General features: G+C 39.4%; 1 protein-coding gene across 3 annotated transcripts in view; it reads right to left on the bottom strand.

The window, feature by feature from the left end:
* TTC28 (tetratricopeptide repeat domain 28) overlaps positions 1-16,519 on the bottom strand; it is an 832,034-nt gene that overhangs the window by 167,956 nt on the left and 647,559 nt on the right. For all 3 annotated transcript variants that reach the window (XM_073629346.1, XM_073629347.1, XM_073629348.1), the window contains one exon: positions 12,209-12,349. In XM_073629346.1, the coding sequence (XP_073485447.1) occupies positions 12,209-12,349 (141 nt within the window). The remainder of the gene's footprint in view (positions 1-12,208; positions 12,350-16,519) is intronic.

The raw sequence follows: 16,519 nt of genomic DNA, 5'->3' as shown, positions 1-16,519 counted from the left end.
ATTGCTATTTTATTCTCTAGGGTATATATATATATATATATATATATATATATATATATATATATATATATATATATATATATATATATATATATATATGCAGAGACCCTAGAGAATAAAATAGCAATTGTTACAATTTTTTTATGTCACACTGTATTTGTGCAGTGGTTTTTCTAGCACAATTTTTTTGGAAAAAATACACTTAATAAACACAATAAATAACCTAATCTTCTGCTTGTGGAATGGAGGCAAACTATGATACTTAAAAATCCCCATAAGCTATGCTTTAAAAAATTCTACAGGTTACCAGTTTAGAGTTACAGTGGAGATCTAGTGCTAGAATTATTGTTCTTGCTCTGACAGTTGTGGCAATACCTCACATGTGTGGATTGAACACTGTTTACATATGTGGGCATGACCTATGTATGCATTCACCACTGCGCGCAAGCACGGGGGGGGATGGGAGAGTCTTAAGAAAAAAAAAAAAAAAAATTATTTTATTACATTTTTTCTATTTTGACACTTTCCGTTTAAAACATTTTTTTGATCACTTTTGTTCCTATCACAAGGCATGTAAACATGCCTTGTGATAGAAATAAGCAGTGACAGGTCCTCTTCATGGAGAGATGTGGGGTCAATAAGACCCCACATCTCTCCTCTACAATATAAAGCATTGATCAAAAAAACAAAAAACAAAACATTGATGTAGTGCTTTAAAAAAAAATGGCCTTGTTTACATTGGGCCGGATCCGAAAGTGACGTCATGACGTCGCTTCAGTCCTCCTAGACCATAGAGATGAGCGGAGGCCCTCTTTCCTCCGCTCATCACTGTTACCAGCAGCCACAAACGCTGCATCAGGTCTCAGGCTTCCCGATCCACCAGGTAAGCCGAGAACCACCAGGAAGCGGCAGGTGGGGAACCCCTCCCGCCACTTCTAAAAGTGATTCAGTGGCAAATCTGCCACTGGGACCACATTTATCAGTTAGAGAATGGCTGGCTGAAAAAAGCAATACGGGGGGTTATGGCATATTGCTGCAGCCATTCCACTGCCGTCCGAGGACGTCATTTTTCTATGGCCCGGTCTGCAAGTGGTTAAGGGGTGCAGCCAATACCCCAAAATGCCCAATCACATTTTAGCTTTTATTATTTATGATATGGTTATACACTATATTATCAAAATTGTTGGGACGCCTGCCTTTACACGTACATGAACTTTAATGACATCCCTGTCTTAGTCCATAGAGTTTAATATTGAGTTAGCCCACCCTTTGCAGCTATGACAGTTTCAACTCTTCTGGGAAGGCTGTCCACAAGGTTGAGGAGTGTGTCTATGGGAATGTTTGACCATTCTTCCAGAAGCGCATTTGTGATATCAGGCACTGATGTGGATGAGAAGGCCTGGCTCGGAGTCTCCACTCTAATTCATCCCAAAGGTGTTCTGTCGGGTTGAGGTCAGCCTTCTCATCCACATCAGTGCCTGACCTCACAGATGCACTTCTGGAAGAATGGTCAAACATTCCCATACACACACTTCTAAATCTTGTGGATGGCCTTCCCAGAAGAGTTGAAGCTATTATAGCTGCAAAGGGTGGGCCAACTCAATATTGAACCCTACGGACTAAGACTGGGATGTCATTACTGGGTAGAAGGTCCGAAACATGTCGGGTTGCTAAAGCCTAGAGATGCTCTGATACCACGCGATTTTTACCTTGTTCTTTGTGATCACGTTTTACATATTGAAATGTGCCGCTTAGCACGTTTTAGCTTTTCAATAAAAGCCTTTTTTTAACAGATTCATGCCCTATATGGAGATTTTTTTCCCTTCCCTCCTTCCACGATTGGGACCTCGCTGATCCCCAGCCATCTTTCTCTGCATGTTTATTCCTTCTGAGAGAGACTTCCTGATTGGCTGTGGACCTACACACTACTGAATAGTGACGGTCGCCCCGGATGGGATTCCCTGCCACGACTTCTCCAGTCAGATATCCCTGGGATCGTTGGATCCCTCAAGCCTGTATGACATTCCACCGTACGGTGACTGTGTCCATCCTTTCTGGCAAGGTTATTCATTTCTATCGTTTGCAGTTTTGAGGTCTCAGAAGACCTGTGTGCTAAGTGTCTCCTCATATACACATAGTTTTCTCCAGCTTCTATCCCATGCGCAGGTGTGACACCGCATATGCTCATGAACCCCAGTTTCTGTGGACTTACATATGATCCACCATACACTTATGGACTTTTTTCCTTATTTGTTCATTTTTAAACGTTCACCAACCACACCTATTGCCTATTTGGCATAAGTTATGTACCTAGCACTCTGTCACTTATACATGTTTAAGATGTATATGCACATTTCCTAGCGCTGCATGTGTTTGATATCAGTGATAGGAGCATTAGAGTGGGATTTTTTTTTTGTTTGTTTACTTTATTGTGTGTTACTGCACAGCGCCATTTTTTTATATAATACTATGGGTCATATTTAAATGTGACATTCACATGTGGTTAATGTAGTTTTAAACCCCCCAAAATATTATTTTGAAGCTTACAGTCTATAGAAGAGGTGGCTGCATTCCTTTTTTGTTCAAGCTTCAGCAAATACAGAAAATACCTGTTGATCTTACCAGAAATGTTTTTTTCACTTCCTTTGAGCTTCACTGAAGAAAATCTTCCTTCCTAGCTATCTTTTGTAAACTACCAATTGCTCTGGCCCCCATGTAATGGAGATGAAGAGATATGAACACGTTTATAGTCCATATCGGGAGAGCAGCCTAGGATGACAGCCATGGCTCCCTCCATGGATACAATGGAGGAGTGACATAGCCATCCATGGACAGGAAGTGTGTTATTTGCAAGATTACCAGGTGAAAATAAAGCAATAGAAGTTTGAATGAAATACATAAATGCAGCTACCACACCAAGGACTATTAATCTTCAATATAATACAGTTTTGGTTTTGGGTTTAGATACATGTTAATAATTCCCTGCAATTTAATACAAAAAGATTCACCTGCAGTGAATATTTGGTAAATGTCAAAGCCACTGCTTCAGAACTATGCTCCTAAATTAAGTCTATATTTATACTACTGAATACATTTTTAACTATAGGCAAGAAATGTGATAAAATAACCTTTACTGTGGCATGTGTGGTGATTTGCTGATGGCACGGAAAGGTTTCTAATTTTTAGAATTGTTTTTGGTGCAGGAAATTCTTTCACTTGTAATTATGGTGTCCTGCTCTTACACAAAAGGTATAGGGGTTGAGTTACTAAAGGCACTTTACAAAGTGAAGTTGCAGTGTAAGGGAATTTGTTCCAGAGCTTAGTGAATGAGGTGAAATTACAGTTTGCAAAGAATATCCAATCCTGTGCAAGAAAAAAACAAACACAAAAAACCCAGCATTTTTGCTTGTACATGATTAAACGATGAAGTCAACAGATCTTTGCATCATTCACTAAATTCCCAGGTAAAGTGCAACTTCCTTTGCAAAGTGAACAGCCTACTTGCATTTAGTAAATCAGCTCCACACTGTCCAGAATGTAGACTGAAAATGCATTTTAGATTTTACAGATGAAATCAGTGCTGAATGTCTCCTAAAATTTTCTAATGAAAATATGGACAAAAATAAATCCCTCCCTTAATCAACAATCACAGTACCACTTTGTCAAAAACTCAGTGTCATGCTAAAGCACTGCTCTTCTTAGGTCATAATGCTGGGATGTATGCTTTTAACGCTATATATATATATATATATATATAGCGGTGTAGTTGCCACTAGTAACAAACATCCACCATATCACCCCGCTGCCAGACTCCCATATATCACTTCAGAGACAATGATCAGTCATTTGCTTTGTTTTGTTTATTAGGGGGTACAACTTGGTTGGGGAAAGGGGTATATGGGATGCCCATAGAACAGATCACTTTGCCATCATATTTAGAGATTGTATAGATTAGCACATAGTTTGAGCCTGAAGGAATGATGTGCATGTTTAACAGCTACAGTCCTCTTCCTGCATCATCATGCTGACTATTGCTCCTAGGAATTCCTCATTAGTTACCGTGTAAAGAATAAGGACTTCACCCAAGACTGTCGTAGCACATTAATTTCCTGTCACATATTCTTCTGTAAGCAAAAGAACCCATCCTGGCTCTGGTTGCTTGCTGCTACTAGGCCAGAGGCCTGCAGTACCTCTCCCCGGAGAAATAGTAGTTTAAAAGCGTGTTCTGAACGATGGACTACTGTTCCCAGCCAACCCAACTTGCAAATCCTGTGCCCTCAGGCCACATCGATTTGACACTACTCCCCACAGTCTCTCCTCTGATCCAGGACTCCTCATCAATGACCGTGTAATGATGAGGACTTTGCTATTGACTGTGTAAAAGTGAAGTTCCCACACAGACTTCCTGGCACATCCAGCCCTCCACTGTGGTACACTCACCGACCTTTCTTTGTCCCGAGTCCTTGATGGAGAACTTAACCAGACTGTACGTTCCGACAGCTTCACCTGCCCCTCTGCTCCAGGAGTTCCTCATCAATGACCGTGTAATGATGAGGACTTTGCTAATGACTGTGTAAAAGTGAAGTTCCCACACAGACTTCCTGGCACATCCAGCCCTCCACTGTGGTACACTCACCGACCTTTCTTTTTCCCGAGTCCTTGATGGAGAACTTAACCAGACTGTATGTTCCGACAGCTTCACCTGCCCCTCTGCTTCAGGAGTTCCTCATCAATGACCATGTAATGATGCGGACTTCACTAATGACCGTGTAAAAGCGAAGTTCCCTCACAGTTCTCCCTGGGTCTCCTCCTGCGATCGGCCCCTAGATGTGGGTGCCCTCCTGCTGATGTCTAGTACTCCATTCTCCACTTCACCCGGCCGACAACTCCCCCCAGCGGCCTGTTACCTCAGCTTATATAGGAGGCCCGCTCCCTGCCTATACCAGTTGGGGATTGGTCAGGGCTCCCTGGAAGCAGGGGGTGCCTCAGAACTAGAGCACAGGTGGTCACACCCACTGCTACACTAACCACTCCCTGCCCCCCAGATCAAAACAGACTATATATATATATATATATATATATATATATATATATATATATATATACGCTTGCTATATGTACAGTATTAAGAGTACCACCATCTTAAACAAATTAATATTAAATTAATATTATTAATATTATTTGGCATAGAATATTGTGAATAAAGTTGGAATATTTTAACTTGTACATAGAATTATATGGCATGTTTCTGGCTACTGCTGGTGTTCTTTCACAACCGGTGTACTCCTACCGCTACGAACAAGTGAAGCTTCACTACCCACTGGTCAGACAAATTTAATTTGTCTTGCAGACAGGTATTTTTTCACCCCTATTAAAGCTGGATTCAATAAAAGGTTATCACCCAGCCATGAAAGTTAATGGACCAATGTTCTCCTACATAGGAGATAGAAACGGCTAAACTCCAACCGACTGTTAGACTAACTTGCTTTCCAAAATCTACATGGTGTAAATGATGCCAGGGAAAACACAGCCATCTTATCCGCATTACAACAATTAATGTATAAATTAATGAGCCTCACACACAAGCAGGAGAATAGCTAATGAGCTGTTTTGTTGCCATGACAACCTCAAGTCAAGCAGAAGTATGTTTCCCTTAAGAATAAAGCATAGTGAATCTTTAAATGATAAGTGTTAACACATAGGTCTGAAGGTGAAGACGACATGACCGTAAGTTCCTGACAGGGTTTATTTAGTTCTAATTAGTTCTCGTGAAGAGGATACAGTAAACTATTTTCTTTTTTGCAAATGCAATTTCAGGGAAAAAATAAAATTGCACCTTGTAGCAATTCATTAATGAAGAAATGTCATTATCATTAGGAGCCTAGTTTCAAAATCAGCAGGGCTAATTTATATTCTGATGGAGTCAATGTTGGTATTTGATGCTTCAAGATAAGCCAATTTTTTTATTAAAATAAAGTTTCTATTAACCCCATTTTTCTTTATTTTCAGTAATATCTAAAAACCTCCACATGGTGGAGTGTGGCAGTTTTCTATCAGTAAAGTACTCCACGATCTGAAAAGATATTTAGAGACAGGAAATGATTGTCTGATCAATTAATTAAAATAAAAATTATTTTGGTCAAATCATGTCTGATCATCCTGTGTTGCCTATGACCTGTCACTACCATGTTTCCAAAAAAATGAAGGCCTACCCCCGAAAATAAGACCTAGAGTTATTTTCCAGGGGAGCTGCAATATAAGCCCTACACCGAAAATAAGCCCTAGTTTCAAAAGTTTCAAAAGTTTCAAAAGCTTGTAAAATTCTATAATCCACTCTATTTCTGGAGTATATAATGTGCAATGTGTGTGTTTCTGTAATATAATTGTGCCAAATTCCTTCGGTATGCCCCCCCCACCCCCCTGCAGTGCTCGGAACGGGTAAGAGAGCTTGCAGAAGTACCGAGCGGCGCTATAATGAAGGTATTTGGCACATTTATATTACAGAAACACACACATTGTACATTATGTACTACTGTAATAGAGTGGATTATAGGATTTTACAAGCATTTTAACTCGGTTCACACTGGGGATTCCGGACAGGCAGGGAGGGAGAGGGGGAAAGAGGACATCCATTACATGGTAATAACTACCCCGAAAATGAGCCCTACTGTGTCTTTTGATGCCAAAATTAACATAAGACCCAAGCTTATTTTTGAAAAAACATAGTAGGAGGATCAGGGGGGAAAAAATGGTGCAGAAGTACTGACACTTAGGGGTACCTGTGCATACCTACAGCAGCCCTCCAAACCTACCTGTTTTGGTCAAATTCTCCACATTATTATTGGTTTATCACTATGATAGGCATCCTCACCAGCCATTAGGAACCTGCAGGGATAGGAAGGGGCAGGCAAGCTTCAGCTTCAGAAAGTGCTGAAATTTTGCCTCTTAAAATGGCCTGAGATTCGGCCGTGCAGATTTGGAAGGCTTCTATCTAGGGACCAGCCCTTCGTAGCTGCAGCAATGTGCTCCACTTCCCTTCAGCATGAGTCCTTTTAAAGCAAACCCAAGCTGTATTGTTTATCACTGTCCTATATCATAAAACTATGAAACTATGCATTATGAATTCTCAGCAGCTCTGGGCTTACTTTAGCTTCCAAAATGGCTCTGCCTGAACATAATCATTCAAAAATGCTTATGATGCTGAGATCCGAATGGAGGGAAAGGGCACACCCCCTTCTCCAGAGTCTTAAGCTACATTCACACCGAAACGTCATGTTTTCAAGGGCTTTTTCAAGGTTTTTTGGAACAGAATTGCTTGCTTTTGTAGCTTTTGTCAGGCAAATTTCAACTAAAAGGTGTGGAGTGCTGCAAAAAAAGGGGCAAAAAAAGGGGCGGACAGCTGCAACACTTGAAAAATCGCTCAAAAAAGCTTGTTACGCCTTTCAGGCATATTCATTAAAGTCTATGGGCACAAAAATGCTCAATTCTGCCTAAAAAGTAGCTCATGTACTTTTGTGAGTGACAGGCTTTTGCTACAAGCAGCAGGATGCTCAGATGTGAACAAGGGCTATTAAAAACAATAGGATTTTGCCTGTTGAGTGTTTTTTTAGCTTTGAGCTACAAGCTACAAAACGCTTAAGTGTGAATGAGGCCTTATATGGAAACATGCATAACCGAAGGTATTAATCACCTTCTGTGTGCTGGCTGGATGGGGATGGGGTCATCTTCTGAGATCCTGTATTGTCAGGATAACCTGTCAGAAGTGACCAATGCATATAGCAGAAGGAAGAGAGAGGAGACAGAAATTACACTCACTGCTTTGGATTGAGACTCGTACACATTATAGAGGAACATGTGCTGTTCATTATTCATTTATGAGGTTTAAAACTACTTTAAGCTTTATAATAAACATTGATCTCCATCTCCAGATATAAAACACAAATTAATACAGTTACATATCATGTTAAATTATTTATCTGAATACAAATGGTGAAGGAACCTTAAAGTGATATTAAAACTTTGGATTTTGACATTGTCAACTTGTCACAGGCACTCATCAAGAGTGACAACTATGCCTGCCCTTAACACCTACCTGCCTTCCCCTTACTACTCCACTGTTTATAGAAGCTTCCATGAATGAATGGAGGTCTAGTAGATGAACGATAGGTCTACCTCCTCCATTCCCTGATAGAGGATAGAGGATAGAGGAATTCAACAGCCGCCGGTGAAGTACCATCCCTTGTGTTGATTTAACAAAAAAATTTAAAAAAATAAGGATTTAAATAAATGAAATAGGAATTGCCATGACTCAAATCAGGGAGTGCCATTGCCTGTAAGAGTGTATTATGACTAACATGTTGGCCCTTACACACCCATTTATTACAATAGCTTTTTAATCTGAATACAGAATATGCAGAAATTGTGCAGTTCCTGTCTGTCTTTAGTGGTCAATTATTTTCTGCTTAAAAAAAGCATGCATTTGGAATTACATAGAAGCATGCCAGCTCGTGTTTTAAAATGCTTTTAGAGAATATGTAGAATGTAGAATATTCAAAGCATTAACATATTAAAAGCATCTAACCTTTCATTCATCGTGCATTCAATTGGATCAGTCTACACAATGTTCTACATGCTCACTGCTCACTTGGCTTTTATGTATACAAGTTAATGTATGAACAGATTAAAAGGAGGTTTAAATAAATAAACACAAGTATGCATAATAAACATAAACATTGCTTTATTCAAATCTAAGGACAAAGTATTAGCTTATTTTTTCTGAACAAAGACATTTTGGAGGGCCAAGGTTAAGTATGTCCATACTTGGCACTACAGTCTGTAAAAAATTAAACCTTCAAATATAACTTTTTTTTTTCTATGTGTTTATTCATAGCTACTAATTTGGGAAAATGTATGGCTATTCAGTAAACTTTGAACAGCCCTACACATTTCCTATTCATATGGCACTTTGTAGCAGGTTTCGGTTTATCCCATTTCCTTGTGTATACTATAAGTTATTTACAAGTGTAGCTTTGGGGATTTGTTCCCAAAGCTGAGATTAGTCTAGTTTTGTGACATCATCACTTATGGCAAAGATACCACTATATTCATTAACCCTTTCCTGCTGCTGCCTCCCGCCCTTTAAGAGTTACGAAATGCTAGGAGGCGGAGGCGGGTATTCGGGTCATGTGACCAATGTGACTGGCTGTTACAAAGGTTACATGATCGGAAAGCACCTAATCGCAAGTATGCAATGGGGGTTTTCCATTTCCACTCCGGTGAATGTGCTGGGAGAGCTCTCAGCACAGAAAAGTGTTTACAAAGGGCCGCATATATGCGCCACGTCGGCGGGAAGAAGTTAACTAAGAGACCATAGGGCCTATATTGATCAGAAGACATAAGAGCATCCTTGATTAAAGACATATTCAAGCCACATTTTTTTATATTTGAATAGAACGAGAAAGCGTTACATTATTTCTTATGTCCGTGACCATACTCATGAGATTTCCTCTCACTTCCTGCTTCTGTGACACAAGGAAAAAAAAATAGTGGAACAGTGGACAGGAACACACAGACAGCAAAAAAAATGCTGCCAGAAGTTCTAATCCTTTCCTATTCTGCAAAGATATCCATTTGTCTATGTCCCTATAGGAGAGATTTCATATCATGTCCTGACAGGAAGTCAGGAGAAATCTGTCCATGATGGGAATAGACAGCAAACCTGACAACACGTATAATCCTTTCCAGTTCTGTCCAAAGCAAACTAAAAATTTTTGTCTGACGTTAGACTTTAAAGCAGAGTTCCACCCAAAAGTGGAACTTCCGCTCATTTGTCTCCCCCCCCTCTGGTGCCACATTTGGCACCTTTCGGGGGGGAGGGGTAGCGGATCTTTGACAGGTATCCTGTCCCCACTTCCAGGAGTCTCGCCGCGGCCGTTGAAGTCACCGGTGGGCTCCCTCCGCCTTCCTCGTTGCCGGGCCAGTAGGAGAGCGCAGTGGGTGCCTCACGTATGCGCAGTAGGGACCTGGCATGAAGCCGTAATCATTCGCTACTGGGTTCCCTTACTGGCTATGGCGGCAGCACCCGACAGCTGATGGAAACATCAGCTGCCGACATCGCTGGACTCCAGGACAGGTAAGTGTCCTATTATTAAAAGTCAGCAGCTGCAGTATGTGTAACTGCTGGCTTTTAATTTTTGCAGCGGTGGGCGGACCTCCACTTTAAGGAGTGTTGGTCTTGGGAACTTTGAAGGAACAAAAGCAACATTTAAAGTTACTCAAGGATACCATCTTGAAGAAATAAGGTCCACGTATACTACATTTGCATACTATTATAAAATTGAAAATACCATCATAACTACTTACTGTATGGTCCAACTATTTCAAGAAAATAGGAGCACCATTACACTTGAAAAGAAGTTATTCATATATTTTCATTTACTGTAGTATTAACATCTGCTGTAGCCCAAGCCATGAAAAATGTTTTCTATGTGCATAGATCGTAATAGTCATTAAAAAACAATATTAATTCTACTAAATTCTTTTTTTTTATAGTAAAAGCAGTCCATTTTCATGAACATTGCAGACCTAACCATTGTTTTCCATTTAAACGAGAACTTACAGTTAGCAGATTCTTACTATATGATTGAAATGGACACTTTTCTGAATAAAGTTCTTCTGAATATTAAAGCTATTTCTCTTAAAATAACATGACAAGTATAATATGTTGAAGCTTCAGAGTGTCCTATTTCCGTTTAAAATTGTCTATTACCAAGACAGGTAAGTAAGCTGTAGGTGGACTATGGGGTTGATTTACTAAAACTGGAGAGTGCAAAATCTGGTGCAGCTGTGCATGGAAGCCAATCAGCTTCTAACTTCAGCTTGTTCAATTAAGCTTTGACAAACCTGGAAGCTGATTGGTTTCTATGCAGAGCTGCCCCAAATGTTGCATTCTCCAATTTTAGTAAATAAACCCCTGTGAGTAGTGAACACATCAGAAAGAATATAAGGAACATGACTCTCTTCATCCCTCTGTAATATTTTGTGCTACAAAAATGAAACTTCTGCATATCTTATAATAATCAACCCAGCAATCAGTCATTAAAGTGTCAAATATTGATTAGGTAGACATAAAGCAAAAAATGAAGAGAAATGATTTAAAGTACAACTGAAGGCAAAATGTTTTTGTCTCCAGAAAAGTAATAGAGGGGAAATCTTCCAATGGTAACACTAGTTTTGGTGACCTGGGCGTCCCCAAGGAATTCCCCTAATTTTCAGGGATTTCCTCTCTTTGTTTTGGCTATGGGACAGGAAGTGAAGGGAAATCTCCGCAATGGGACAAAGCAAAAAGTAAATTGACAGGGTTTATGACCCTCCCTTACTCCATCCAAAATGAAAAAAGAGTTTTGCCTACTTTAAGTATACAGGCCCATAGCAAGCTTTAAAAATGAACTTAACTTGCTTAATGCAAATTTAAATGATCTGTTCAAAGGAATTGAATCTGATTGACTGTCAATTGCACTTTGCAATCATTTCTTTTGATGTTCTACTGAATAAGCCAGTTAGTTACAGTATGTGGTTTTTTTTTTCAGACACAGCACATATATCTTATAGACCACACAAACAAATTACAATGCAGCAAGGTTAAAGCCATGTGTGGATACAATTATCCAATTAAAAATGAACCTTTATCGTTCTGACTGCTTTAAACAGTGGACTGAAGAAATCAAATTGTTTGTTAAAGGTAACTACATGTCAGCGCACTTTGGAATACTACTAGATACACTTAATTGTGATATCGTTCACCTCTCCAAAATACTAAGAGTCATTCACCGATCCTCTAGATTCACCAGTAACCAGGGATGGTCGCTACCCGCAGTAATGTAAAATATGACGGAGCAGAACAGATTGCTGCTCCATGGATAATTAGATCTGCTCACGGAAGCCAATTATGTTCCACAATGAGTTATGTAGGGCTCTCATAATAGTTGAGATAAAGAACAATTTCATAATAATAACATTTGCATTTTATGGAGTGTCGTTCCTCTGCAGCAGCAGAAATGTCTAATTGACTTGCTTTAAAACTCGTATCACGGGAATTGAACAGGCAGAGCTGACATAAGTCAGTGACCATTTTACAATGAACTGGTTATAAGGAAGTGCAAAAAAACATGCGCCATTTTACATTAGCCTCCTTGTAAGTAAACTGTACCTGTTGAATGTGTTGTTTCTGTTGACCATCCTCAGGAATCCAGTTGGATCTGTCACCAAATTCATTTTATTGTTAAGGTCATCGTATTGCTGGTCCATGTAATCTCCAGCCTCACTCTCGGTTTCACTGCTTGCACAAGTCCTGGAGATAAAAACAGACCACATTACATCTTAAAATGCTTGACAGGATTTAATTTGCTTTCCTTTAAAGACATGCTTATAGGAAATTATATCACTCCAAGCAATAAAGTCAGAAGGATGTTAAAAAGTGATAAAGTATCCAATAAACAGGCTACATCTGAGTAAGCAACCTCTTTGTACGCTGCAACAGCATAAAATACATTGCTACTAAAGATCGGTGCTCTTTGCAAAAAAAAATAAAAATAAATCTGGGAATGAAATAAACTATTTTGGGGGTTTTTGTATGAAACCATGAACAATCATAAGGCTAGTAAAGTTGCTGCCCTATTAATGTGGTGGAAATTGGGAAATCTGGAACCTCTACTAAACACAGCTCCAATTCCAATGGCTCCATGATTCTTAATAAATGGGCCAACTAGAAGCAAATTACAAAGCAGATACAGTATATTGTATATGAAATTAAAGTGTTACTAAACCCAGGACCTTGCATTCACTATATCCGGTCTCCCACAGTACACAGAGCATGGAAATGCAAGTGTTTTAGTAAATCTAAACTGCTAAATACCTTTTCTCATCAGCAGTATATAACAGTCTTGTGACTTCTATCAATACCCGGTTAAAGTTTGTAGGAGGAGTTTTCATACTGCACTGGCTGTCCTATCAGGATGCAGGACCCCTGACCCTCTGTCTGAACAGTGCTGATTGGCCCTGTGCTGATCACATGCACTCTCCCAAGAAAAGAAAAAAACTCTCTAGACTCTACACACCAAACTGAGCATGTGCAGCCTGACTCCAGTAACTCTGTCTTACTCAGACATGCTTTGGGGGCAATGCAAGAAGGGAAGGATCTGGGCATACAGGATTAAACAGCCTTTTTACACAATGCGGAGCATTAACCCCTTAAATTCCACAGTGAGTATAACAAGCATGCTTTACTGCATATACAGACTAATGAACCATAGCACTGTAAATGCATGCTGATACATATATATGAAATAAAAAATTGTACATGAGGCTTGTTTTAATCAAAATGTATTTGTAAACATGCATCAAATTGCTGATCATTTTTGATTGCATTGAGTTTTTTTTTTTAATAAATTTGTTTGGCAAATTGTGGATAAACACACCGAATGCTTTTTTTTTATAAAGCCCTCTTAGGCAGTATAACCTCAAATAGACTTGAAATGGGGTTTCTTGACTAAAACTGGAGAGTGCAAAATCTGGTGCAGCTCTGCATAGAAACCAAACAGCTTCCAGGTTGTATTGCCAAAGCTTAATTGAATGAGATGAAATTAAAAGCTGATTGGCTACCATGCACAGCTGCACCAGATACTGCGTGCTCCAATTTTAGTAAATCTACCCCTGTATCTGAATTATTTCTTATGCCACATGCACACGATTGTATTTTCCGACGGGAAATTTTGGATGTTAGCTGAAAGGTGGACCGTGTGTATGCCCCATCAAACATTTGTTGTCGGACTTTCCGCCAACAATTGTTGGCTAGCAGGTTCTCAAATTTTCCGCCAACAAAACTTTGTTGTCGGACTTTTCGATCGTGTGGACACAAGTCCATCGCACAAAAGTTCACACATGCTCGGAATCAAGTACGAGCCAGAAGCGCTCGATCTTGTAAAACTAGCGTTTGTAATGGAGATATCACATGACTATGGAACTTCCTTTTTCTCGGCTCGCCGTACCTCTTGTACGTCACTACATTCGTAATTGTCGGCCAACATTTGTGTGACCGTGTGTATGCAAGACAAGTTGGAGCCAACATCCTTCGAACCAAATTCCACGGTTTTGTTGTCGGAAAGTCCGATCGTGTGTACGGGGCATAAATGTTTTTTTTTTTTTGTTTTTTTTTTATATTTGCTTATATTTTTATGTTTGTCCTACTACTAGGTCATTGTTGATACATCTTCTTGTTACCGCAATACAGCCATGAAGAAGTCTCATTAAAATAACACAACTTGCACTAATACTCAAAACTTTATTTACTTTAAATCTACTCAAAAAATCACTCAATTACTCAATTTCAATGTTCTCATTGCACAACCATGGACTGGGAAAAAAGCCTCAAATGTAATCATAAATAGATGCATCAGGCCTGCAAGCAGAACAAAATGACCTACAGTCTGGGTATTTTGCAGGTACCTAACCCAAGGCAGCTCTTTAAAAAGCAGTGCTTCTACCGATATGCTAAGACTGAAGGGCAGGTAAAAAAATATTGAAAGCACTACATTGCTGTTTAGAATCAAGACAGAAAGTTCTTTCCCCAAAGATGGAGGGACCAGACTGGTGACATCAGTTTCTAATCTATTTCAAACAACAGGATTATGTAACCATTACGTAAGATATCTCAGAGGATTCCAAACTGACAGTGCAGACATGCAGCAAGTGTGACATGTTTCTCATGCTTTGTTTCTGCTTCTTAAACCTGATGTAACTTGGCGAACTCATCAATACTTTAAGATTCATGAAGTGCACTAAATTATGCATGCTAACACAAAATATCCTTCATGCCACTGTACTATGAATTTCACTGGAGATACGCTGATCTATGAACTGAAACTATTTATTTAACTAAGATTGGTGAAGTCAAAGCTTAGGTAGTCAGCAGCATACTAATTATATTGCCTTAACTGGTCTATATTACAAGAACAGATGCTGTTACATTTAGGAATATATTTTAAGATACTTATTTCAGGCAATTGTTGCCCAGTAATATGAACTATATAGGTATTACTGTTTATTGCAATTGGCCATGCAAGGGGTAAAAGAAAGCTGCAAAGATAACCATAAAATATTGGTGGGTTGCAAAGTTTTGTCTGATAACTCAGTTTTGACTGCTGTGTAGATGATTTAACATGTACTGCTCATGATGGGTAGACCATATTTTAACATAAATATCAGGCTCCAGTCTTACACTGTAGCTATAAATTGCATAAATGTAACTGTAGACCGATGTTTCCAATAGTTAAAGCAGTTGTTACCGTTAAAAAAAATGATCCTGTTCCTTTGCACAGTTTAATTTGTCGCATTCGATACCTGGTTGATTCTGCCTGTTTCTTGTGTCCCCCTAAGTGTGCTGACCACGGTAATCATGGCTGCTGATCCATGATACCATGGTCAGTTTACGTGCCTCCGTCATCCCGCAATTTCTCTCCCTATTCCCTCTCCCCCTCCCTGCCTGTCAGCTATTGAGTCAGTGATGTGAGAGCCGATCTTCTCCCCGCTCCTCCCCTCCCGCTGCTATTCCGTGTAAAGTCACTGTGCATAATAACCAAAAATTTTGCAGCTCAATACCTTATTTAACAGTGCCACTGTGCGATCACGTGATCTCCTGCCACTCTTCTCTTCTCCTCCTGGCTGACATCAGAGGGAAATCTCAGCCCCTCCCACTGTAGTCCTCAGATCGGTGAAGGAGAGCGGCAGAAGGTCATGTGACTGCACAGTGGCACTGTGAAATAAGGTATTGAGCTGCATAACTAAAAAAAAATAAAAAAACACATACGTTGTACAATATAGCTGGCTATAACAGAGGGGATTCTAGTAATTATGCACAGTGACGTCACAACCACTTTAAAGTTGTGCATGGGTTATCCTTAACCTCTCAAGGTGATAGATATATAATATGGATAACTTAAAAGCTGGAATGAACAATAGCGTTGTATCCTTTAAGTTAGCATAAAAGATTCCAACATTGAACTGCCCAATATGTGTGTTAAAGGCCAATCCCAGGCAAAGCTTATTTTTTATTTTTATAAACATTCCTTTCTATTCATGTTCTGTCTGAAAACCTGAAATAAACAGGAAGTTGGGTGATCTTCCCTCATCATCTGCAGTCTGATTCATGTTAAATAGAGAGAAAGTAAGAGAAATTTCACAAATGGGGAAATAAGAGTTCTATCATTTTCTCATTCTATCCAAAAACTGAACATTTGATTTTTGGCTGTAGTTTAACAGCTTTCGCTCACTTAATGATGCAGCTTATAACTCTTGCAATAATTTATAGTATTGCAATGTATGGTTGTAATTATGCGAAGCAGACATTCAGAATTTATCTTGTAATTCAGAGTTCATCCTGGCTTTAGCAAATGGAATGCTGATTGGTTGCCGAGAGGTACTGCCCTTAAAAATGAGCACAAAAAAATACGATTTCCTATTGAAT

This window comes from Aquarana catesbeiana, linkage group LG01 (genome assembly GCF_042186555.1).
Source record: "Aquarana catesbeiana isolate 2022-GZ linkage group LG01, ASM4218655v1, whole genome shotgun sequence".
In the NCBI taxonomy this organism is placed as follows: domain Eukaryota; kingdom Metazoa; phylum Chordata; class Amphibia; order Anura; family Ranidae; genus Aquarana; species Aquarana catesbeiana.
Note: the sequence above shows the minus strand (reverse complement) of the source record. Positions and strands in the feature narration are given on the sequence as shown.